The sequence below is a fragment of the Felis catus genome, chromosome D2, assembly GCF_018350175.1.
Source record: "Felis catus isolate Fca126 chromosome D2, F.catus_Fca126_mat1.0, whole genome shotgun sequence".
Lineage (NCBI taxonomy): Eukaryota > Metazoa > Chordata > Mammalia > Carnivora > Felidae > Felis > Felis catus.
Window position 1 is genome coordinate 15,599,072 of NC_058378.1, and position 17,741 is coordinate 15,616,812.

At 56.9% G+C, this 17,741-nt stretch overlaps 1 protein-coding gene across 6 annotated transcripts in view; it reads left to right on the plus strand.

Moving 5' to 3' along the window:
* PCNX2 (pecanex 2) overlaps window positions 1-17,741 on the plus strand; it is a 299,548-nt gene that overhangs the window by 277,388 nt on the left and 4,419 nt on the right. For 5 of the 6 annotated variants that reach the window (XM_023240399.2, XM_023240402.2, XM_023240401.2 and 2 more), the window contains 4 exons: window positions 7,432-7,576; window positions 8,084-8,314; window positions 8,846-9,120; window positions 9,980-10,164. In XM_023240399.2, the coding sequence (XP_023096167.2) occupies window positions 7,432-7,576; window positions 8,084-8,314; window positions 8,846-9,120; window positions 9,980-10,164 (836 nt within the window). Of the gene's footprint in view, window positions 1-7,431; window positions 7,577-8,083; window positions 8,315-8,845; window positions 9,121-9,979; window positions 10,165-17,741 lie in introns of those variants that run through there. The other variant, XM_045039935.1, reaches the window with a different exon arrangement.

Genomic DNA, 17,741 nt, shown 5'->3' on the forward strand with positions numbered 1-17,741 from the left:
CTGGGGGGCTCAGATCCCTGGGGGACTGGAGTTCCCTTCCTCACCTCCTTCTGGAAACTTAAGGGTATTTTTGCGCAAACTCCCACAGAGTTTGGGGGAAATCTAACAGGAAAGGGATAAACCTTCAGCTGTTTCCTTAGTCCCTCCATTCAGCTGCCATTAGTTTGGCTCTTAAAGAGGGAGGCCCCCCTTTTCTCACTGGCATCCAGCAGTGAGGCTTTCTACCTATTGGAGGAGACTTTGGGGCTGAGAAGGGGGAATCCCAGCCAAACTGGGGTTTCATGTAGCCCCTTTGCAGCTGTTGGAGTCGTCCAAGGGCCCCCCCTCAGCTGGGTCTGAGAGGGCTCTAGGGGGCCAGGAGCTGTGTTGCCTGGGTTCTGTCCCCTGACTCTACATCAGGCACTTTATTGCTGGACCTTAGTGGGGTAGGCTTGCCCCTGCTCTTCCAGAGCCTGGAAGGGAAGACTGGAGGGCTTCCTGGAGGAGGCTGTGGAATGGGAGGGGTCGGGGGAGGAGAAAGAGGCCAGCAGCAAGCCTTTGCACATTGGGGTGGGGGCTGGGGACTGGCGAAACCTTAAATGAGAAGCTGAATACAAGCGAGCAAAGACCACAAAAAATACAATGTCTTAAAATGTTGATGTGTTTTGGAGATAGAATGGGTTAGTGTGGAGGTTCCAAGTAAACCCTGGTAATTTTTTGAGATTTGGTGTTTGAGACCTATCTTCTTTGAAGAACTGGGTCTCCCACTGCAGAAAGGCACACATACATCAAAGGATGCCTTCACAGGAAGCCAAAATAGTTTCCCTGGCCCCAAGCTAAGAGATAGCTTGACGACGGTCTTCAAGTACACGGAAGGCGGCAAGTGGAGCCTGGCAGGTGCTCCGTTTATAGAGATAAAGGCGAAGAGATGGTGGCATTTTATAGCAGCACCGTGTCTGCCTGAGGAAGAAACTGTACTGGCTCTTGGGAGCAGACTAGGGTTCCAAGAGGATAGAGAAGCCCAAGATCAGCGTAGTCATGAAAAACAGTAGGCAAATAAGCCAGCCGTAGGTGCGCTATGTCAAGCCCTGTGCGGGAGGCCATTAAAATCGGGTCATCCAGCTGAAATCAGAATCTTGGAGCCTGTAGAAAACATGTAAGTTTGAAGCAGAGGAAAGAATTTATAGCCCAGAAAAAGAAGCAAGCGTTCCTGGGACCTTAAACTGTAATACTGCTCGGGGAGGTCTTCTGCCCTGGCCTGGTGTATGGGTTCCACTCTGTGGTCAGCTTCGTAGCTTCTCTGATGGCTGGACTTCTTTAGGAGACACCCAGGTTCTCTGGTCCCCTGAGCCCCAAATCTCAAGATTACTTGGGCAGATCGATCAGAACATAGAACATAGACCCCAGGTCCCATCACAAACCACCCACTGAGGATCTCCAGGAACTGGGTCAGGACATCTCTGGTTGATTTTGAACAGCTGCCCTGTGGCTGACTCCTCGGGTCCTCGGGGCCAGGCTTGGGAAACACTGGCACGGGACAATGACAGTTTACTCCATCGATAGGGAGGCTGGAGGGAGCACAGAACTATTGGGTGTTCAAACGTCATGAAGTCAAATGTGTTTTCGAAAAGCTTCTCGTCAAAGCTTGCCTTTGACTTATTTCTCACTTGGGAATTACTATTCCACAATTTGTTTGGAATTTATTTGAAACAGCAACACTGGAGGCTGCACACTTGCTCTCCAGTTATTAGGCGGGATTCTGCGGTGTGAACATCCTTCTGTTTATATCTGAAGCTTCTGCTGAAATGAGGATAATGGCAGCAGTGAACATTTACAATGTGCTTGCTCTGTGTGTACTGGGGGCGGTGCTCAGCACTTGACGCGAGTTTATGTCAAGTAAAAAGGCTTCATGGAGGATGAGGCAGTACGGTGATTGGCCCCATTTTACAGCTGGAAAAACCAACGCGCGGAGAAGTGACCAGCGTGGTGATTCACCACGGTGGAGTCTTGCCCAGTCTCCAGACTCCTGCTGCTGACACTGCTCTCTGCCACCGCTAATTCTGTCCCCTCTGCAGGAATTCCTCAGGTCGCCCCCATCCGTGTGGATGTTTCCCTGGGGCAGCTGGGCTACCCCATGGCACCCACCTTTCCCTCCTCACACCCCTAAGCTCCCTTTGTTGACGGCTTTTCCTCCGCAGGCCTGTGTTGTGGAGAGCTGCCGATGGGACTCACGGCCCCCGAAGCTCACTGTGGTCGGTGCTCAGGGTTGCGCCTCCCTCTGCGCCACCCCCTGCCCCGTCCTGCTGGCCCAGGGCCCTTTCCTGTGGGATTTGCCGCCACCTTGTGCTCAGTGCGCCCCCACCCCCACCCCCATCCCGCGCTCTTGGACATGTCCTCTGTTTCGTTCAGGACTCAGGCATGGGTCCCAGAGGACAGATGAATGCGGGGCACTGGGGTGTATTTGTCCCCTACCCCCACTGACACATGTCCACTGTCCTCAAACCATACTTGTGCACCCAGTCCCCCATGTGAAGAGATCCTAGCAGGCCCCCACCCGGCCCCCACATATACCTGGACAAGCTTGATCCTAAGGATAAACACAGAACGAAAGAGACGATAATGAGGACAAGGGACTTGCCAATAACAACAAGTATCAGAGCCAAAATTGAAGCTTAGGCATCCCTCCAGCCCTTCTGGGCCATATGCTGCCCCTCTGTGCAGTACCTGAACTCTAACTTTTTTTTTTATTAAATATTTATTTATTTCTTGGGAGACAGAGAGACAAAGGGAAGAGAGAGAGAGGGAGACACAGAATCTGAAGCAGGCTCCAGGCTCTGAGCCGTCAGCACAGAGCCTGACGCGGGGCTCGAACTCTCAACCAGGAGATCAATGACCTGGGTCGAACTCGGACACCCAACCGACTGAGCCACCCAGGCGCCCCTGTGCGGTACCTGAACTCTAAAACCAAGTAAAGCACGTTGGCCCTACCTGAGAGACACCACTGCTTTCTTTCGGAGTGCCCTTTACCAGGTGGGAGGTAGCTGGGATCCAAACCACGGGTTGGTCTGATTCCAGAGCCGGTAGACTAGCTTCCTGGGTAAAGAATCCATGAAGGAATTATAAATACGCCATCGATGCGGGGCGTGTGCTGAATGTATACACTGATTTAAACTTTTGAAAATGGCTGGTGACTGACCTCAGGATGGTGAGGTGTGGGGGGAGGACAGAGGTTAGTTCACTCGAACACACATCTTCCAGTTACTCTCAAAGCAAGTCTGGGTTTCTGGCGGGGGTAGCTGGAGGGGAGCCGTGGCTTTGCTCCCACGCGTCCTCAGCGCGATGAGATGTTGAACATTTGTTCCCGCCTTCCTCTTTCTCATCCTTGCTGGCCTGTTTCCTCTTACAGAAGAGGGTTATAATAATCGAAATTGTGCAGGCATCCACGAAAATGAGACGAGATGATGGGCTGAAAAGCGCTTAGTAATCCACAAACCAGCAGAAAAATGGAAATCGTCCCCATCTTTCTGTCTCACTGGGCAACTGGACCATGTTTGTTTGTTCTTGTCGGGGCGGGGGGGGGGAATCTTTAGCAGGAGAACGTGGCCAGGGGTGATGGAATCAGCCGTGATGCCAGCGCGTGTGGCCGAATAGCACGGAGGGAAGAAAGCGCCCGTAAGGTGTGCTTAGCTCTCCGTGTGGACGTGCTCTCTGGGTCTGGAACACCGACCGAGGCAAACAGGCGGGGCTCCTTCCGCAGCCCCGTGACTAATCAGCAAGCATCGGAAGCCCAGCCTGCAAATCACACTTAATTGTTCGCATATGTTCTCCAAGCTCTCCGTTTATGGCGAAGGTACCAGAAGGCTCTTCGCCGTGCTGATCTGTAAACACATAGTGCAGGGGCCTGTTTGGAAATGGGCTCAAGTGAACAAATCAGTCGTTGTTCTGGGGAGCCCACTGTGAGTCCTGCAGAAACGACCCCAGCCTTAAAGCCATCTCCCTCCGAGTGCTAAAATGCATCAAGGCTGGATCCCAGATAATGACCCCATTGTCCAAAACTGAAAATCCGCGAACTCCAGCGGTCCTGTTTCCCTGAAAGAGCAGCCTTCTCGGCTTAGCAGAGGTACTGTGAGCGTCTGGGCCGCGTGGTTCCTTCTTGTGAGGACCAGCCTGTGCCTCGCGGCCGTGAACCTGCCTGACTTCTTCCCACGAGACACCACAGCAGGCCAGCACCCCCGACCCGGTTGTAACACACGAGGACGTCTCCAGATGTCCCCCAGGGGCCCAGATTGCCAGCAGTTGAGAACCAGTGAGCGAGGGTGCAGGTGAGAGCTGGGCTGGTCCAGTCAGTGTGAGCAAAAGTGGGGCTTAGAGGGGAGGATAAAGGAAGCTCGGGCTAGAGCAGAGCCAAGAGGATGCCTCTGTGAATAAAGAAAGCCGAGTTCCAAGACGGTGCAAACAGCCTTTGCTTCAACTGGCCATCCTCAAATTGTCCTTGTAAGGTGGTGGCAGAGGATGCTGAAATGGGCTGGACCACTTAAAGCGTAAGCCTTGGGCCCGGCGTGAGGTAGAGTATCAGCAGCGAGGACAATAGGAGTTTGGACGAGCGGAAGATCACTGAGACCCAGCCTTGCGGTCGCTGGCGTCTGCTGGGATGGCAGAGTCCCTGTGAGGCAGAGGCTGGGACATCTGTGCACGTTGGCACACACACGTGCATGAATGCACACGTAGTGAAGACGGCAAGCTCGTTACTCTAGTCCTCGCCCTGCGGAGCGGGGATCGAGCCCTGCCGGAGAGTGGCTCAGGGCCAAGCGGGAAGCGGTGCAGACCCGGCCCCTCTGATGGAGTCAGGTGCAGGGGCAGGACCAGACATTTGCTCTCGGGTCGAGAGGTATGGTGTTACAACCTCAGCCACATATACAGGTCTTTTCCATTAAAAAGAAGATGTGCTCAGGTACCAGCTACTCGCCGTCGTGAGAAGGAATAATATTTTTCTAGTGGGGTTTCTATTGAGATTTTGGCATGTCTTTAGGGCCGCGGAAGCTGGTGCTTTATGTTGGCACCACGGCCTTGGTTGTGTGCGTGTGGGTGCGCTTCTTTAACACACGGCCATACACGTGTCAGGTTTCTTCTGGAACCTGTTCTGACCTGTCCCCGGCCTCACCCCACACAGCTGGACACAGCAACCCCCGCGCTGGCGATTGCCCCGGCCAACAGATTCTGTGACAGGACAGGATGATCCCAGGTGGGGTGGCGGGGGGGGAGGACCACAGGGGGATGCGGGTGGGGGTGGCTATTTATCCCCATGAAGGTCAACCTTGACTGACTGTCTACTCCAGCTGTTGGCCTGGCGGCGGGGCGGGGGCTCGTCATCTCTCAGCGGAATCTGAAAAAGACAAAGCCCTATGAGGGTCCAAATCAGAAACATGCTGCAGGCCTCCTGGAGACCTCGCGCTCTCTGCCCCCTCCCCCGAAAGCCCTCCCCCCGCTCGATACATCCCTCTGCCTCCCTCCCCTTCATTCTCTGGAGGATAAAAGGCAGGTAATGAAACACCTTTCTTTTAGGATGCCTTTACCTTTAAGGTGCGAGGGATAAGACCCCCCCAATCCGGGGAAATGCCAGTTCAGGCTTTGCCTTCTGCATTGAGAATCACTGGAAAAGAACAGCCTTACGTGCCACAGTGTCATTTTTCTCCAAAAAGAGAAATGACGAGTAAAGCATCTGTTGTTGGGGGCCTTCCCGCTTTCCGTCCTGATAAGTAAGCAGCCTGTGGCTGCCATGTACATGCTCCGGGAAACAAGATGCTGGCGCCTTGAACTCCTGGCTCTGCTCTTTTCTCTGCAGACGCTGCTCTGGGTGTCTGGGCGAGCCCCGTCATCTTCCTTTGCCGCCACCCCCATCCCTGCGTCTGGAGGAGTGTTTTCTCTTCCTGGGTGTGTAGGCAGCCTTTCCGGGATAAAACCCACCCGTGTTCTGCCATCTAGCTGTTCCTTTGCAGGGCTTAGCTCTCATCTGGTGACGGGGGCATTTTCGGCGGTTTTCAGCTGAGAGCAGAGAGTACTCGTCACTGTAAAACTTGTGCTCGGCCCTGCTGTCCTGTGCCTCCCCCGTCGGTGCCTCCCAGGTGGCCACTGAGCCCACAGCCCCGGGAAGTCTTTGTTCTGTGAAGGGAGAGCCTTTCGGGAAGGCTTGCCTCCTGGAACTCTTTCTGGAAGGTTCTGGGCTCCTCCAAGCCACAGCACCCCAAGCCCCCACCTGCCTAGACCCTGGCTGCTTCCGTTTCCCACAGTCTGCTCTGACTCGAAGCCACGGCGTCCCTCTCAAGAGGGTTCCAGAAGGAAATTAATGCGAGCGGTACATTTTGCAACGAAATGCTAAAATAGCAATCAGTGGAACTATTTCCCTGACGTGCAGGTCTAATGTGCTGCGTTGAATCAAAAGTCTTGCTCAGTGAGCCAACTCATTAAATCCTTATGAGCGGCCATCCTCAGAGATTTTCCTTCTCACACATTCTCCTGCTCATTCTGTCCCAGTTCAGCCCTATCAGGACTGCTGTTTCTTGTACTTGCCTCGTAACTACCTCTCAGGGATGTGAGAGGCCAGGGTCGTTCGCGGTGGCTGTGATGGAGGATGTGAGTGGAAATAAAGGAGAGAGGAAGAACACCTCTTCCTGTCCCCATTATGTGGGATCCATCGCCTTTCCCAAACCTGGGTTCCTGACGTTCATCCAAGACGTAAAGGACCCAGGCCATGAAAGATTTCCCTTGGGCAAGCCATGTGTTCTGGGTCCAGGCAATGCTCAATTATGTGCAGGAAATGGAAGCAGAGCAGGAAAAGCTCAGAAACGTGAAAACCTGGATAATCCTGAAAAACCCTTTGGCCGTTCATTCTAACCCTCCCCCGTATTCCATTTCCAGCAGCCATTCACAAAAGGGCGTGCCTGGGGAACGAAGTGCTCAGACAATCCAAATGACCGATTCGGGATTCCGACGGGTGTCGTTGCTTTCTCTGCATCCTGTGGTAGAATCCAGTTTTTATTATGAGTGACCTAACCTGGAGGAGACCTTGAGAAACGCAAAGGAGAATGGTCCCCAGGTGGCCCTGTCAGTCACCCCCCGAGAAGGTCACCGCTGGGCCTCCTGGAATAGAGCACCTGCATGTGGGGGCTCGCGGTGACCACGGCCTGCACCGTCACACTCAGACATCAAGCACGAGTGGCTTGGGGTGGCTCCCACAGCTACTGAGGCTGACCACGACCCCGGCTGTCGGGGTGGGGGTGCGGGTCTGGGCGCAGGCTCTGGCCGGGCAGTGGTACACTCTGGGCTGCTCAGGCTTTTAAAGGCTGGAAGGTCCTTCTTGGTGTGACAGATAGGAGGCTCGGACCTTGCTCAAAACGACAGGTTTCTGAACACTGTTCAGTGGGAACAAACAGTAATATGGACTTTGCTTTTCAGCCTGGACTCTTTCCTGTATGGCCTTCACACCCTCTTCAAAGGTGACTTTAGAATAACAGCACGAGACGAGTGGGTATTTGCCGACATGGACCTTCTGCATAAAGTTGTCGCCCCGGCCATCAGGATGTCCCTGAAGCTTCACCAGGTAAAAACCAAAACAACAATCCATTTTTTATAAAAGGATAAGCCTGAAACATGATGGGGGACAAAGCCTTTTTCAAAAACATGGTCCCTTTTCTTGGCATGATGTTTATGAGCGGGCGTGTAACTAAGCATCGAGGCCGTCCAGATATTCTTGACCTCAGCGGTGGTGATTGGTCTGCAAGAGCTGCTGGGGGGTGGTGATGTCCCGCTAGGACAGAGAAGGGGAGCTGGCCACCGAAAATGACATCTCAGAAGTACCCAAACTGTATTGCAAAGGCAGAGAAACCTAAGGCTGAAAGCCGTTTCCCTAGGCACTTCCAGCGGTTAGGACAATGGGACGAGGACGTGTCCTCTACCCCGTCGGGATTCGGAAGGAGTGTGGGAAGAGAGTCCACGTGGAGTGGACTTGGCCCTTCGGGTCACCGGCCGAGTTGCCATGTGGTCACTCACCCACGGATCAGCTCGCTGGTCTTCCCCGAGCCCGCACATGAACCTCTTTCCCCCCCAGGACCAGTTCACTTGCCCCGATGAATATGAAGACCCAGGGGTCCTCTATGAGGCCATCCAGTCCTTCGAGAAGAAAGTCGTGATCTGCCACGAGGGCGACCCGGCCTGGAGGGGCGCCGTGCTGTCCAACAAGGAGGAGCTGCTCACCCTGCGTCACGTGGTGGACGAGGGCACTGACGAGTACAAGGTCATCATGCTCCACAGGACCTTCCTGAGCTTCAAGGTGATCAAGGTACAGTGGCCCTACCTCCCGGCTGGCACCAGCGGTCACGTCTCAGGGACACAGTCTCGGAGGAGCAGAGGTGGGCAAAGGGGCCAGGGTCCCTCGAGCCTGTGAGAACCAGTGTGTCCACAAGGGCTTTGGCGAGGAGTCCTGGTAGACACGCGTGTAGATGAGGGTCAGGATCTGCCTTGTTTTTAAAACACTTTTCTAGTTCTCCAAAGTTCCAGAACTTTCTGTAATAACCTATCCCTGGACCTGGGGGCTTTCTTACCAGTGTTTCTTTTCTTCGTATAGCTTCGGACCACTGGACCAAAGCAACAGCTTTCTTATTCGCCCTGTTTCCCCATGAAAGTGGCATCATACCCATCTTACAGGACTGCCCGCGGCTCCGGCTTGACTGCCAAAACAGCTTTAGGCCAAAGTCCTGTGGTCACAGATACTCAGACCCATAGCCCCGGTCGCTCTCCGTAGGTTAAAATCAACAGACTGAAAACACAGGCCACCATCTGCTTTTCTCTCCGTTCCTTCCCCCACCTGCAGGTTAACAAAGAATGTGTCCGCGGCCTCTGGGCCGGGCAGCAGCAGGAGCTCATATTCCTTCGCAACCGCAACCCGGAGCGCGGAAGCATCCAGAACAACAAGCAGGTCCTCCGAAACTTGATTAACTCCTCCTGTGACCAGCCCCTGGGGTACCCCATGTACGTCTCCCCACTAACCACGTCCTATCTAGGGACCCACAGGCAGCTGCAGAGCGTCTGGAGCGGCCCCGTCACTTTGGACGGCATCAGGACGTGGTTCCGAACCAAGTGGTTAAGGTAGGTCTTTACCACCAAGGCCTTCATCCAGACGTTGGGGGGGCGGGGCGGGGAGAGCTCCCCCACTTCTGGTTAGAGTTTCACTGTTGTGTGATTAAAACCGCTATTCCCGTGTGGCCTAACAGATCATTTGTTTCCCTGAGCAGTCTCGGATGATGAATCAGGGAAACCTCATGCAGATGAAAATCTGTGTCCCTCGCACTTGCTGAGGCTGAGGTCTGGCTGGCGTTCGTGCACGGCGTTCACGCACAGCGTTTGTGCAGGGCATTCGTCACAGCGTTCATAAACCGCGTTCGTGCACAGCGTTCGCGCACGGCGTTCGCGTGCAGCGTTCGTGCACGGCGATCACGCAGAGCATTTGTACGCAGCGTTCGTAAACAACGTTCGGGCACAGCACTCATGCACACAGTTCGTGCACGGCGCTCGCGCAGAGTGGCACGGGTTATGGGTCTGCAGGAGTAGCTGTTGTACATCTGTTACGGGGCCGGGGCCTGAACTCCCCCAGCACACGGCTTCCAACCAATAAGCCTTTCTGCTTGGGATAATGTCCCTGGTTAGCTGGGATGAATTCTAGGCGGTTTGGCCCAAGTATGGCAGAGCTCCAGATCTCAGGCCTCGAAGCCCAGGGTTCTTTCAGAAGGTCAAGGCTGCAGCATGTGAATCCCGATGTGTCATTCATTTCTCAGGCACTGTCATCTGGGGAGCAGACCCCTCCCCTGCTCCCCTGCATCCCAAGTGTGGTGCTCACCTGTAGAGTGTGGCCTTTTTTAATCCTGATTTCCACAGGCGTGTGGTGGGGCACTGGGGGGGGGGGTAGAAATGTCTGGTGAGGGCCCTTGAAGTCCCTCTCCCCCGACAGGATGCGGAAGGGCTGTAACGCCGGCCAGCATGGTACAGGCAACATCGAAGACGTGGATGGGAGGGCTGCCCCGTCCGCAGGAGGCGGCCGCGCTCCGGGCGGTGAGAGCCAGGAGAGCAGCACCGAGCAGCCCAGAAAAGATGGGACCCACCACTGGTCACCGCATGAAGGGACACAGAGGACAGGTGGGTGCAGCGGGCCTCACGGTTACTGACCAAGGCTCCTCTGGTCCCCGTGACCGACACCACGCGTTATGCTGTCATTCTAGCCTCGGAGAACTCCTTCTTACAAAAAGAAAAAATCAGGATTGGGCCACAGGATGCCCTAAATTTACTGACTCTTAAAGGTTCTACCCAGGAAAACCTCTGGTGGACTCAGCTTTTTTTTTTTTTTTTTTTTTTCATTTATTTTGAGAGAGCACACAAGTTGGGGAGGGGCAGAGAGAGAGGGAGGGAGGGAATCCGAAACAGGTTTCGCACTGTCAGCAAGAGCCCAACAAGGGGCTCGAACTCACAAACCGTGAGATCATGACCTGAGCCGAAATCAAGAGCTGGATGCTTAACCTACAGAGCCACCCAGACGCCCCTATTAGAACTCAACTTTTATCCTTTATCCATATCCTATCACCTTAGCCAGCCATCTGTCTGTCCCTCTGTCCCCCCTCTTACTCACTTGGTGGCCATCAGGTCGTGTGCCTACTGTGTGTGGCTGTGCTGTAGCTACCGATCCAGGCTGGCACGTGCCTCCTTCTGGGAGTGGACCCTCATTCCTCTCTGCATCTGTGGGGTGCACAGACAGGCCCCCTGTCCCCCCTTTCCTGCTTCTCTCTGATTCCTGCCTCCACCCCCCCGCCACGTACACCTGCCATTTCAGAGGACAGGAAACGAGGCGGAAAAGGGTGCCGGCAGACCTGATGGACAAGGTGCACTGGTCCATGCCTGGGGAGAGTTTAAAGTTTAGAATCGCTTTGCAACTGATGCCCACCTAGTGAGGCTCACCCAGGTGGATGAGGTTCTGAAGCCCGCTCCCCTGGGGAGAGGGTAGGAGAGGCGGCACCGAGGGCTCGAGAGGACACGCCAGGTGGCTTCGGGACGGGCAGCTGCTGCGTCCTAGCTCCTGCCCACACATCGGTGCTCGGCTTTGCCCTTCACAACCTGTTAAGCTGTTTCACCTTTTGGCCTTGGCGCTTCCTTACCATCCAGAAGCCTTCGCTAAACACCTCTCTGTGCATGTCCCACAGGCCAGCTCTGTACGGAGGGAGTTGGCAAGGGACGGTCCCTGCCTCCTGGAAGTGCCCCAAGCAAGGCTGAGGATTTGACTGAAACAGTGAGGGTTTACATAAACAAAGGCAAGGTGGTAGGTAGATAGACAGATGATAGGAAGGAATGAAGGAGGAAGAAGAAAGAAAGAAAGAAAGAAAGAGAAAGAAAGAGAAGGAAGGAAGGAAAGAAAGAAAAGAAAGAAAATAGTATAATACATATAGGGAGGGACACCTGAGTGTCTTAGTCAGTTAAGTGTGCAGCTCTTAATTTCAGCTCAGATCATGATCTCAGGGTTCATGAGTTCCAGCCCTGCTTTGGGCTCTGCACTGATGGTTAGGCGCCTGCTTGGGATTGTCTCTCACCCTCTCTCTCTCTGCCCCTCCCCTGCTTGTGCGCTCTCTTTCTCAAAATAAATAAACTTAAAAAAAAATACACATACATAGGGAGGGGCGGGGGGAGAGATGACTGATAGATGACAGATGGATAAGCCCGAGAGACGGAAAGGTAGAAGATGGGAAGGAAGAAGATGGGGAGGGAGAGGGAGATGGGTGGATAGGCAGAGTGGCTGGCGTTAGCTGCTCAGAGGGGACAGAACCCCCTGCCCCTTGACTGAAGCCATCCTCCCTGAACGCTGAGTGAGCGGTGCTCCTGCCCGGCCCGAGGCCTCAGTGTGCGGCTCGCTCTCAGGCTGGGACTTTCTTACTGCTTGGTTGACCCTTGTTGTTACTGAATGAGGAATGTTAAGGTTCAAGATCACCGAAGTGATTTTCCAGATGGGAACGTGCAAGGTGGCTTCCACATGGAGAAGAGGCTGCGTGTTTGTCCAGGTGGCTCGTCTGCAGCGGAGAAAGTCTGGGGCCGGGGGATCTGGCGGGAGGAAGGCCGGGTGTGCTGGACGAGCCTCGGACCCAGTGAGACTCCTCCTCCTTCGTAAGGAGTAAAAGGGTGCCTGCTGTGCTGGGCCCGGCAGAGGCTAGAGTTCCTCCCTCTCCTCACAGCCCAGATGCCGTGGGTCATGAATGTTCTTCCCATTTACAGCCAGAGGCCAGCACCTGGGAGCAAATACAGACTTTGGGGGCAGATATTACAGCAGGATCTTCCAGAGGCCAAACCAGCTGTTAAGTTTTCCTTATTGCTTCTCAAAACTGCTCCTGCCAAGGTCACTCCTGGCTTTCCATGCTCTCCAGGGTGTCTGGGCTCCCAGCCCTCATGACTGTCAGCCCCCCACCCCGCCCCCCGCCCCCCGAGGCTGCCTCAGGCTCCCAGACCAGCGGTCGTCCTGTTCAGGGGCCTGAGGGGGCCCATCGCCAGGCCCCAGCGGCTTTGAAGCCACCCGCCCCGGGTGTATCAGGACATCCCTGCTGCGGTGACAGATCTTAATAAGTAACAATCGTTGTGCCCGACCCTCACCTGTGTGCTTTCCAAGTGCAAATTCACTAGTGTCACCATGACCCAAAGAGAGAGCCCCTCCCCATACTCACCTTACAGCTGAGGGGACGGGCATGAAGTCACATCACTGCCCAGAGTCACGCAGCTGGGACTCAGACCCAGAAGCTGCCATCCTAACCACCGGGCACGGTCCCTGCACTCTGGCCCTGGGGTGCTGTGTCACCTCATCAAGTGCCACCCTCGTCCCCAAGCCTGGGCACGAGCCGATGGGGCCACCGGCCTGCACCTGCCCCAGCCCTCCATCTGTGCTGCTGGCCGCGTCCCTGCCCTGAGTTTGTCCTGTCCCCTGGCTGGCGAGTCTCCTCTCACACCTGGTCTCCCTTGTGACCCACGAGCAGGCAAAGCTGACACTCCGTTCCTCCCCAAGCAGCCAGCCGGGCTTCCTTTATGTCCCCACTTGGGGGTGGGGGCACAGGGGGGAACCCGTGCTGACATGCCTGCAGAGGAGGAGTCACTGCCCCGCTGCAGGGGGTCAGAGGACCCAGAGCGGGTAGGATGGGCCAGCCCGCCCCTCCCCTCCCCTCCCCACCTCACACACAGGAGGCACTTCTCTCTTGCTCTCTTTGGCCCTTCCCGCAGCCCTGATGACTCCTGGCAGCCAGAGCGGTGTCCTTTGAACTTAAGGCAGGTCAAGGCATTCTTTGGCTGAATCTCGGTGTCACGGCCTCCCTTCCCACCAGCGGCAAAGCTGGAGCCCTTTGCCAGGGCAGCTATCACAAAGTACCACGCACGAAATGGCTTGCCCCACAGAAACGGTTGTGTCCCAGTTCGGGATGCTGGAAGCCGGTGATCAAGGCGATCAAGGTGCCGGGAGGTCTGCTTCCTCCCGAGGTCTGTGGGAGGATGTACGCCAGGCCTCTCCCAGCTTCTGGGGTCTGCTGGCCGGCTTTGGCATTCCTTACCTTGTAGACACATCACCCCCTCTCTCTGCCTCTGCACGTGGTGCTCTCCCTGGGACACCTCCCAGGTCTGCATCCGAATCCCCCCTCTCTTTGAGGACGCCAGTCCCGCGGGAGGAAGGCCCCCCGGTATGACCTCATGGGACAAATTACACCTGTAACCGCCGTATTCCCAAGTAAGGTCACATTCTGAGGTGCTAGGCGTTAGGACTTGAGTGTGTGGATCTGGGGGGCACGCTTCTGCCCTCGCCTGGCCTGCATGGCTCCCCGTGACGGACCATTTCCCCGATACCTACTTTCCGCCCTCTGGCCGGCTCACATTGCCCTGGTCCCCGGGCCTCCTGGCTGACCCTCGTCACGCAGGCTCCCCCTCGTCACGCAGGCTCCCCCTCAGGGCCTCTGCGCTCCTGCTTCCTCCAGCTCCAACATGCTTCTCCCCACGTCGCGGGTCCCCCGCTCACTCGCCCAGCCTCTCATCGAATGCCGCCTGCCAGAGAGGCCCCAGCAGGCCGGTCACACAGCACCGCCCCCACTCTGCCCTGCCACCACCGCGTCAGGGACCGGGAGCTGTCCACTGTCCCCGGCCTGCGACAGCACAGCGCAGTGGGTGCTGGGTGTGGCCGGCCCTAACTTCTGCAGAGGAGGGACAGATGGCCCCCACCCCATCTCCCCCAGCGAGGGGCCCTTGTGCATGTGTGTAGGCCTCCCGTACCCCATGCGCGTCTGTACCCCATCTGTACCCTGCCGACAGCGGCAGGAAGGCCCGCCGTCCACCCCGGGAGGCGGGGGCGCCTGAGGCTATGGTCTGAGCTCTGGGTCCGGGCGGAGACTCCCGAGTGCCAGGCGCCCAGCACAGGGCCCCGCAGGAGCGTGTGGGGGCTCGGCCTGTCCCTGGTTTCCTGGCCCTGTGGGGGGAGGTGTGGCCACAGGAGCACCTGGGTGAGGCCCCTCTAAACTACCAGGCTAGGTGGCCGCTCAGGTCTGTGGTGGCCCTGTGCTCAGGTCTGTGGTGGCCCTGTGCTCAGCGGTCACTGAATGAACGAGTGGATGGTTGCCCCCAAGCTCTGAAAGCTGAGTTCTGCCGTTCGCACCGAGGCTTCCCTTTAGGGCCAGACGCTGGGTCATATTCCCAAGTGGGACCTCAGTGGTAGCCGGCGTCTGTCCGTCACGGCCGCGAGCACTGGCGCCAAGAGCCGCTCACCCTGCTGGCTTGTCCCGGGTGCCGCAAGCCCCCTGCCAGAATCCCACCAGGGCCCAGCTCTGCACCTTCAGAAAGTTCTCCGGGAAACCTCTCCTGGTGGACACTCTCCTGGTGACGCCTTGGGGACAGGGCCCTGCCCACACCAAACTGGCACAGTCCTGGGAAGAAGGGGGACCCCGGAGGGCAGCCAAGGGCCACCCCCTGGGTCCCCTGTGGGCTACCGCCCACCCCTAGAGCATCCGGGGTGTCTCTTGGGAGGCAGTAGGAGCCCCAGCTGGTTCACCGAAGAGCTCGAGTTCTGCAGAGAGGTTACCTCCTCCAACCATTCGGGTTAGCGTCCCCAAAGGGGCCCGGGAGCTGAGGGAAGCTGGGGGTCGTGAGTCCCAGACAGGAGATGGCAGGGGCCACCCCTCCGGCCCTCGCCCTCCTCCAAGCTCTGGCTGATGCAGAAACTGCCCAGCGTCCCCACCCTCCCCTTGGCAGCTGCCCAGGGTTCTGCCTCGTGTGAGGGCTCCCGGGGTGAGTCCTCCCTTCCTAATGCTCACCTGGGAGCTTCACAGGCGGTGGCGTGAGCAAAGCGTCCATTCGGGGGGGGGGGGTCACAGGGTGGGGATGGAAGCCACAACTGCACTCGAAGGGATGCGGCGTGTCAGACGGTGTCCTTGAAAGTAGCATCTGGGACCCCCAGGAGCTCCTCAGCACAGCAGGGGAATAATCTGGAGGCAGGCTGGCATGCAGGTCCCCTGAGAGAAATCTAGAGAGGCCCAAAGTGGGTACGCAAGAGGGACAGGTTGCCTCCCCCACACTCAGGACACAGACGCCTCTCCCTCCTACCCCCTGGAAAAGGTAAACGTCACCTTGTTTTTACTACTACTGTGGTTGAAGCCATACAGGGACATCTGCCATCTTGTGTTGACATTCTCTGCACCTGCTCACCCTCTGTGTGAAGTACAAGGACAGGACGGTCGTCTCTGATCTCCCTGTCCCTCGGCAGGTAGAAACACGCCCCACCTCGTAAGCGGCGTGCTGGAGCCCCAGGCCTCGGAGGACCAGGGAGGTGAGGGCTTCCTGAGGCTCCGTGCCGCGGACCCTTGGCACCCGATGAACAGCAGTGTCCACAGGTGTCCGCGGGGTGACAGGACAGCCACACCCAGCTGGCCCTCCAAAGACCGGGACCCCTTACGCCCACCCGCTCCTTGGCAGGTGCAGACGGCACGGGCACTCGGGGAGGGTTTCTGACTCGGGCAGGGTCAGGGGACGTTCTCCATTCCCGAGGCCCCGTGTATACCGGCCCCTGGGGTCCCAGGGACAGAAGGCCCCGAGAAGGAGCCCCTGGTGGGAAGGGGCAGCCCCAGCTGGCCGGCGGGCCCTGCCCTGGGGAGCCCAGACCTGCTGCAGCCGGTGGTGCCCTGACGAAGCCACCTGCCCGCCCTTCCGGCAGGCCGGCGCCCCCCACCCCGCCCCCACTGTGCTGCCGCGGAGACCCTGGGTTTCATCTCAGCCACAGTCCTCTCTGGCCTCCCCGTCTCCCCCCACACGAATCAAACTGTGCCCACACGAGTGGAGACCAGGGCTCCCAGAAAGGGAGCCTGCCCAGCCAGCGGACGTTAAAGGCTGTCCGCCGGTCAAGGGGAGAGGATTCCCACGCCCAGATCTCTGTCCTTGGCTTGGAAAGTCCCTGACCCAGCGCCCCACCCCAGAGGCCACACTCCAGTGCACGGTGAGGGCCCGGCCTGCCTGCAGGGGCACACCCGGGGGTCTCAGCCTCTAGGGCAAAGTACTGTCTAAGCTTCTCCAGTGGTTCTAATGGCCAAGGTCAAGAAGCCGTGTCCCCACTCGAAACTTTCCGGGGCCAACTCTGTTCCTCATCAGGGATTTACGACGCTCTAGGGTCTCGGTGTGAGGTCAGTCCTATGGGAGGGTCCCTGCCGTCCCTTACTGCCAGTCAGCGTGCTGTGTGCTGAGCCTTTGGGAACAACGCAGCCGTCGTCCCTTCAGAGGGGCGGGGAGGATGGCGGCCAGTGCCGTGCACACCGTAGAGCAGTTACCTCCCGTGGGCTGAGCACCGTGCGGGAGGGAGGCCCCGGGGGTCGAGGTGGAGGGCCTGACTCCCTGGAAGGGCATGACAGAGCAGCTTAGCCAAGTGGCAGTGATGGAACGGTCGAAAGGGTGAGTGTGAACCAAATTCTAAGGACAGGGATCTTGTTTTACGGTGCTCAAGGCTCGATTCCCGTAACCGGGGACCCAGCCGCTCCTTCCCCTGGGCCCTGCCTCTCGGTTCTCAGCCAAGTATCCCAATCCCGGTCCTTGCCAGACTCCCGGAGGACTGACCCCTGTCCCCAGCCCGCCATACTGTGTCTGCTGCCCCCCTGCCCCCCATGTGCCCCGCACTCACTATACGGTCTCGATCACGGCCCGACGGCCTGCAGTCTTCTTGCCACGCCAAGAAGTAGACGTCCCAGCTGGAAGGGGACTGGTCGCTGTGGTGGAGGCTGGTGGCCTACTTGTGGGACGGCAGTTAGGAATTCATAACTAATCTGAATCCCAGACTGGACAGGAAGGCTATGCTAATAGGAGGCGTCCCAGAACGTGTCAGATAACCATCAAGGATGGAGGAATGGTGCCAACGTGATGAACCGAGGAGGGTAATTTCTATGGTATTTCAACCCGGGTTCTAAAGAGGTTTGCCCTACAAACGCTCCTCATTTGATAATGGAGAACTGGCAAAGTAAGTAAAATTGGAAAATAATTACCCTGAGCAGCACAGATGAATTTAGCACGATTTGCTTACTTGTTCCACTTGCAGAATTAATTAAAAAAAAATTAAGAGCAGCAATAACAACCACAAAAGGCAACAAGAGTGAAGCGATGAGATGCAGGGAGGCACGTTATCTTGCACAGAACACAGACCATTCCTCTTGGACGGACAGATGGGTCTTCGTCCCTTTGTT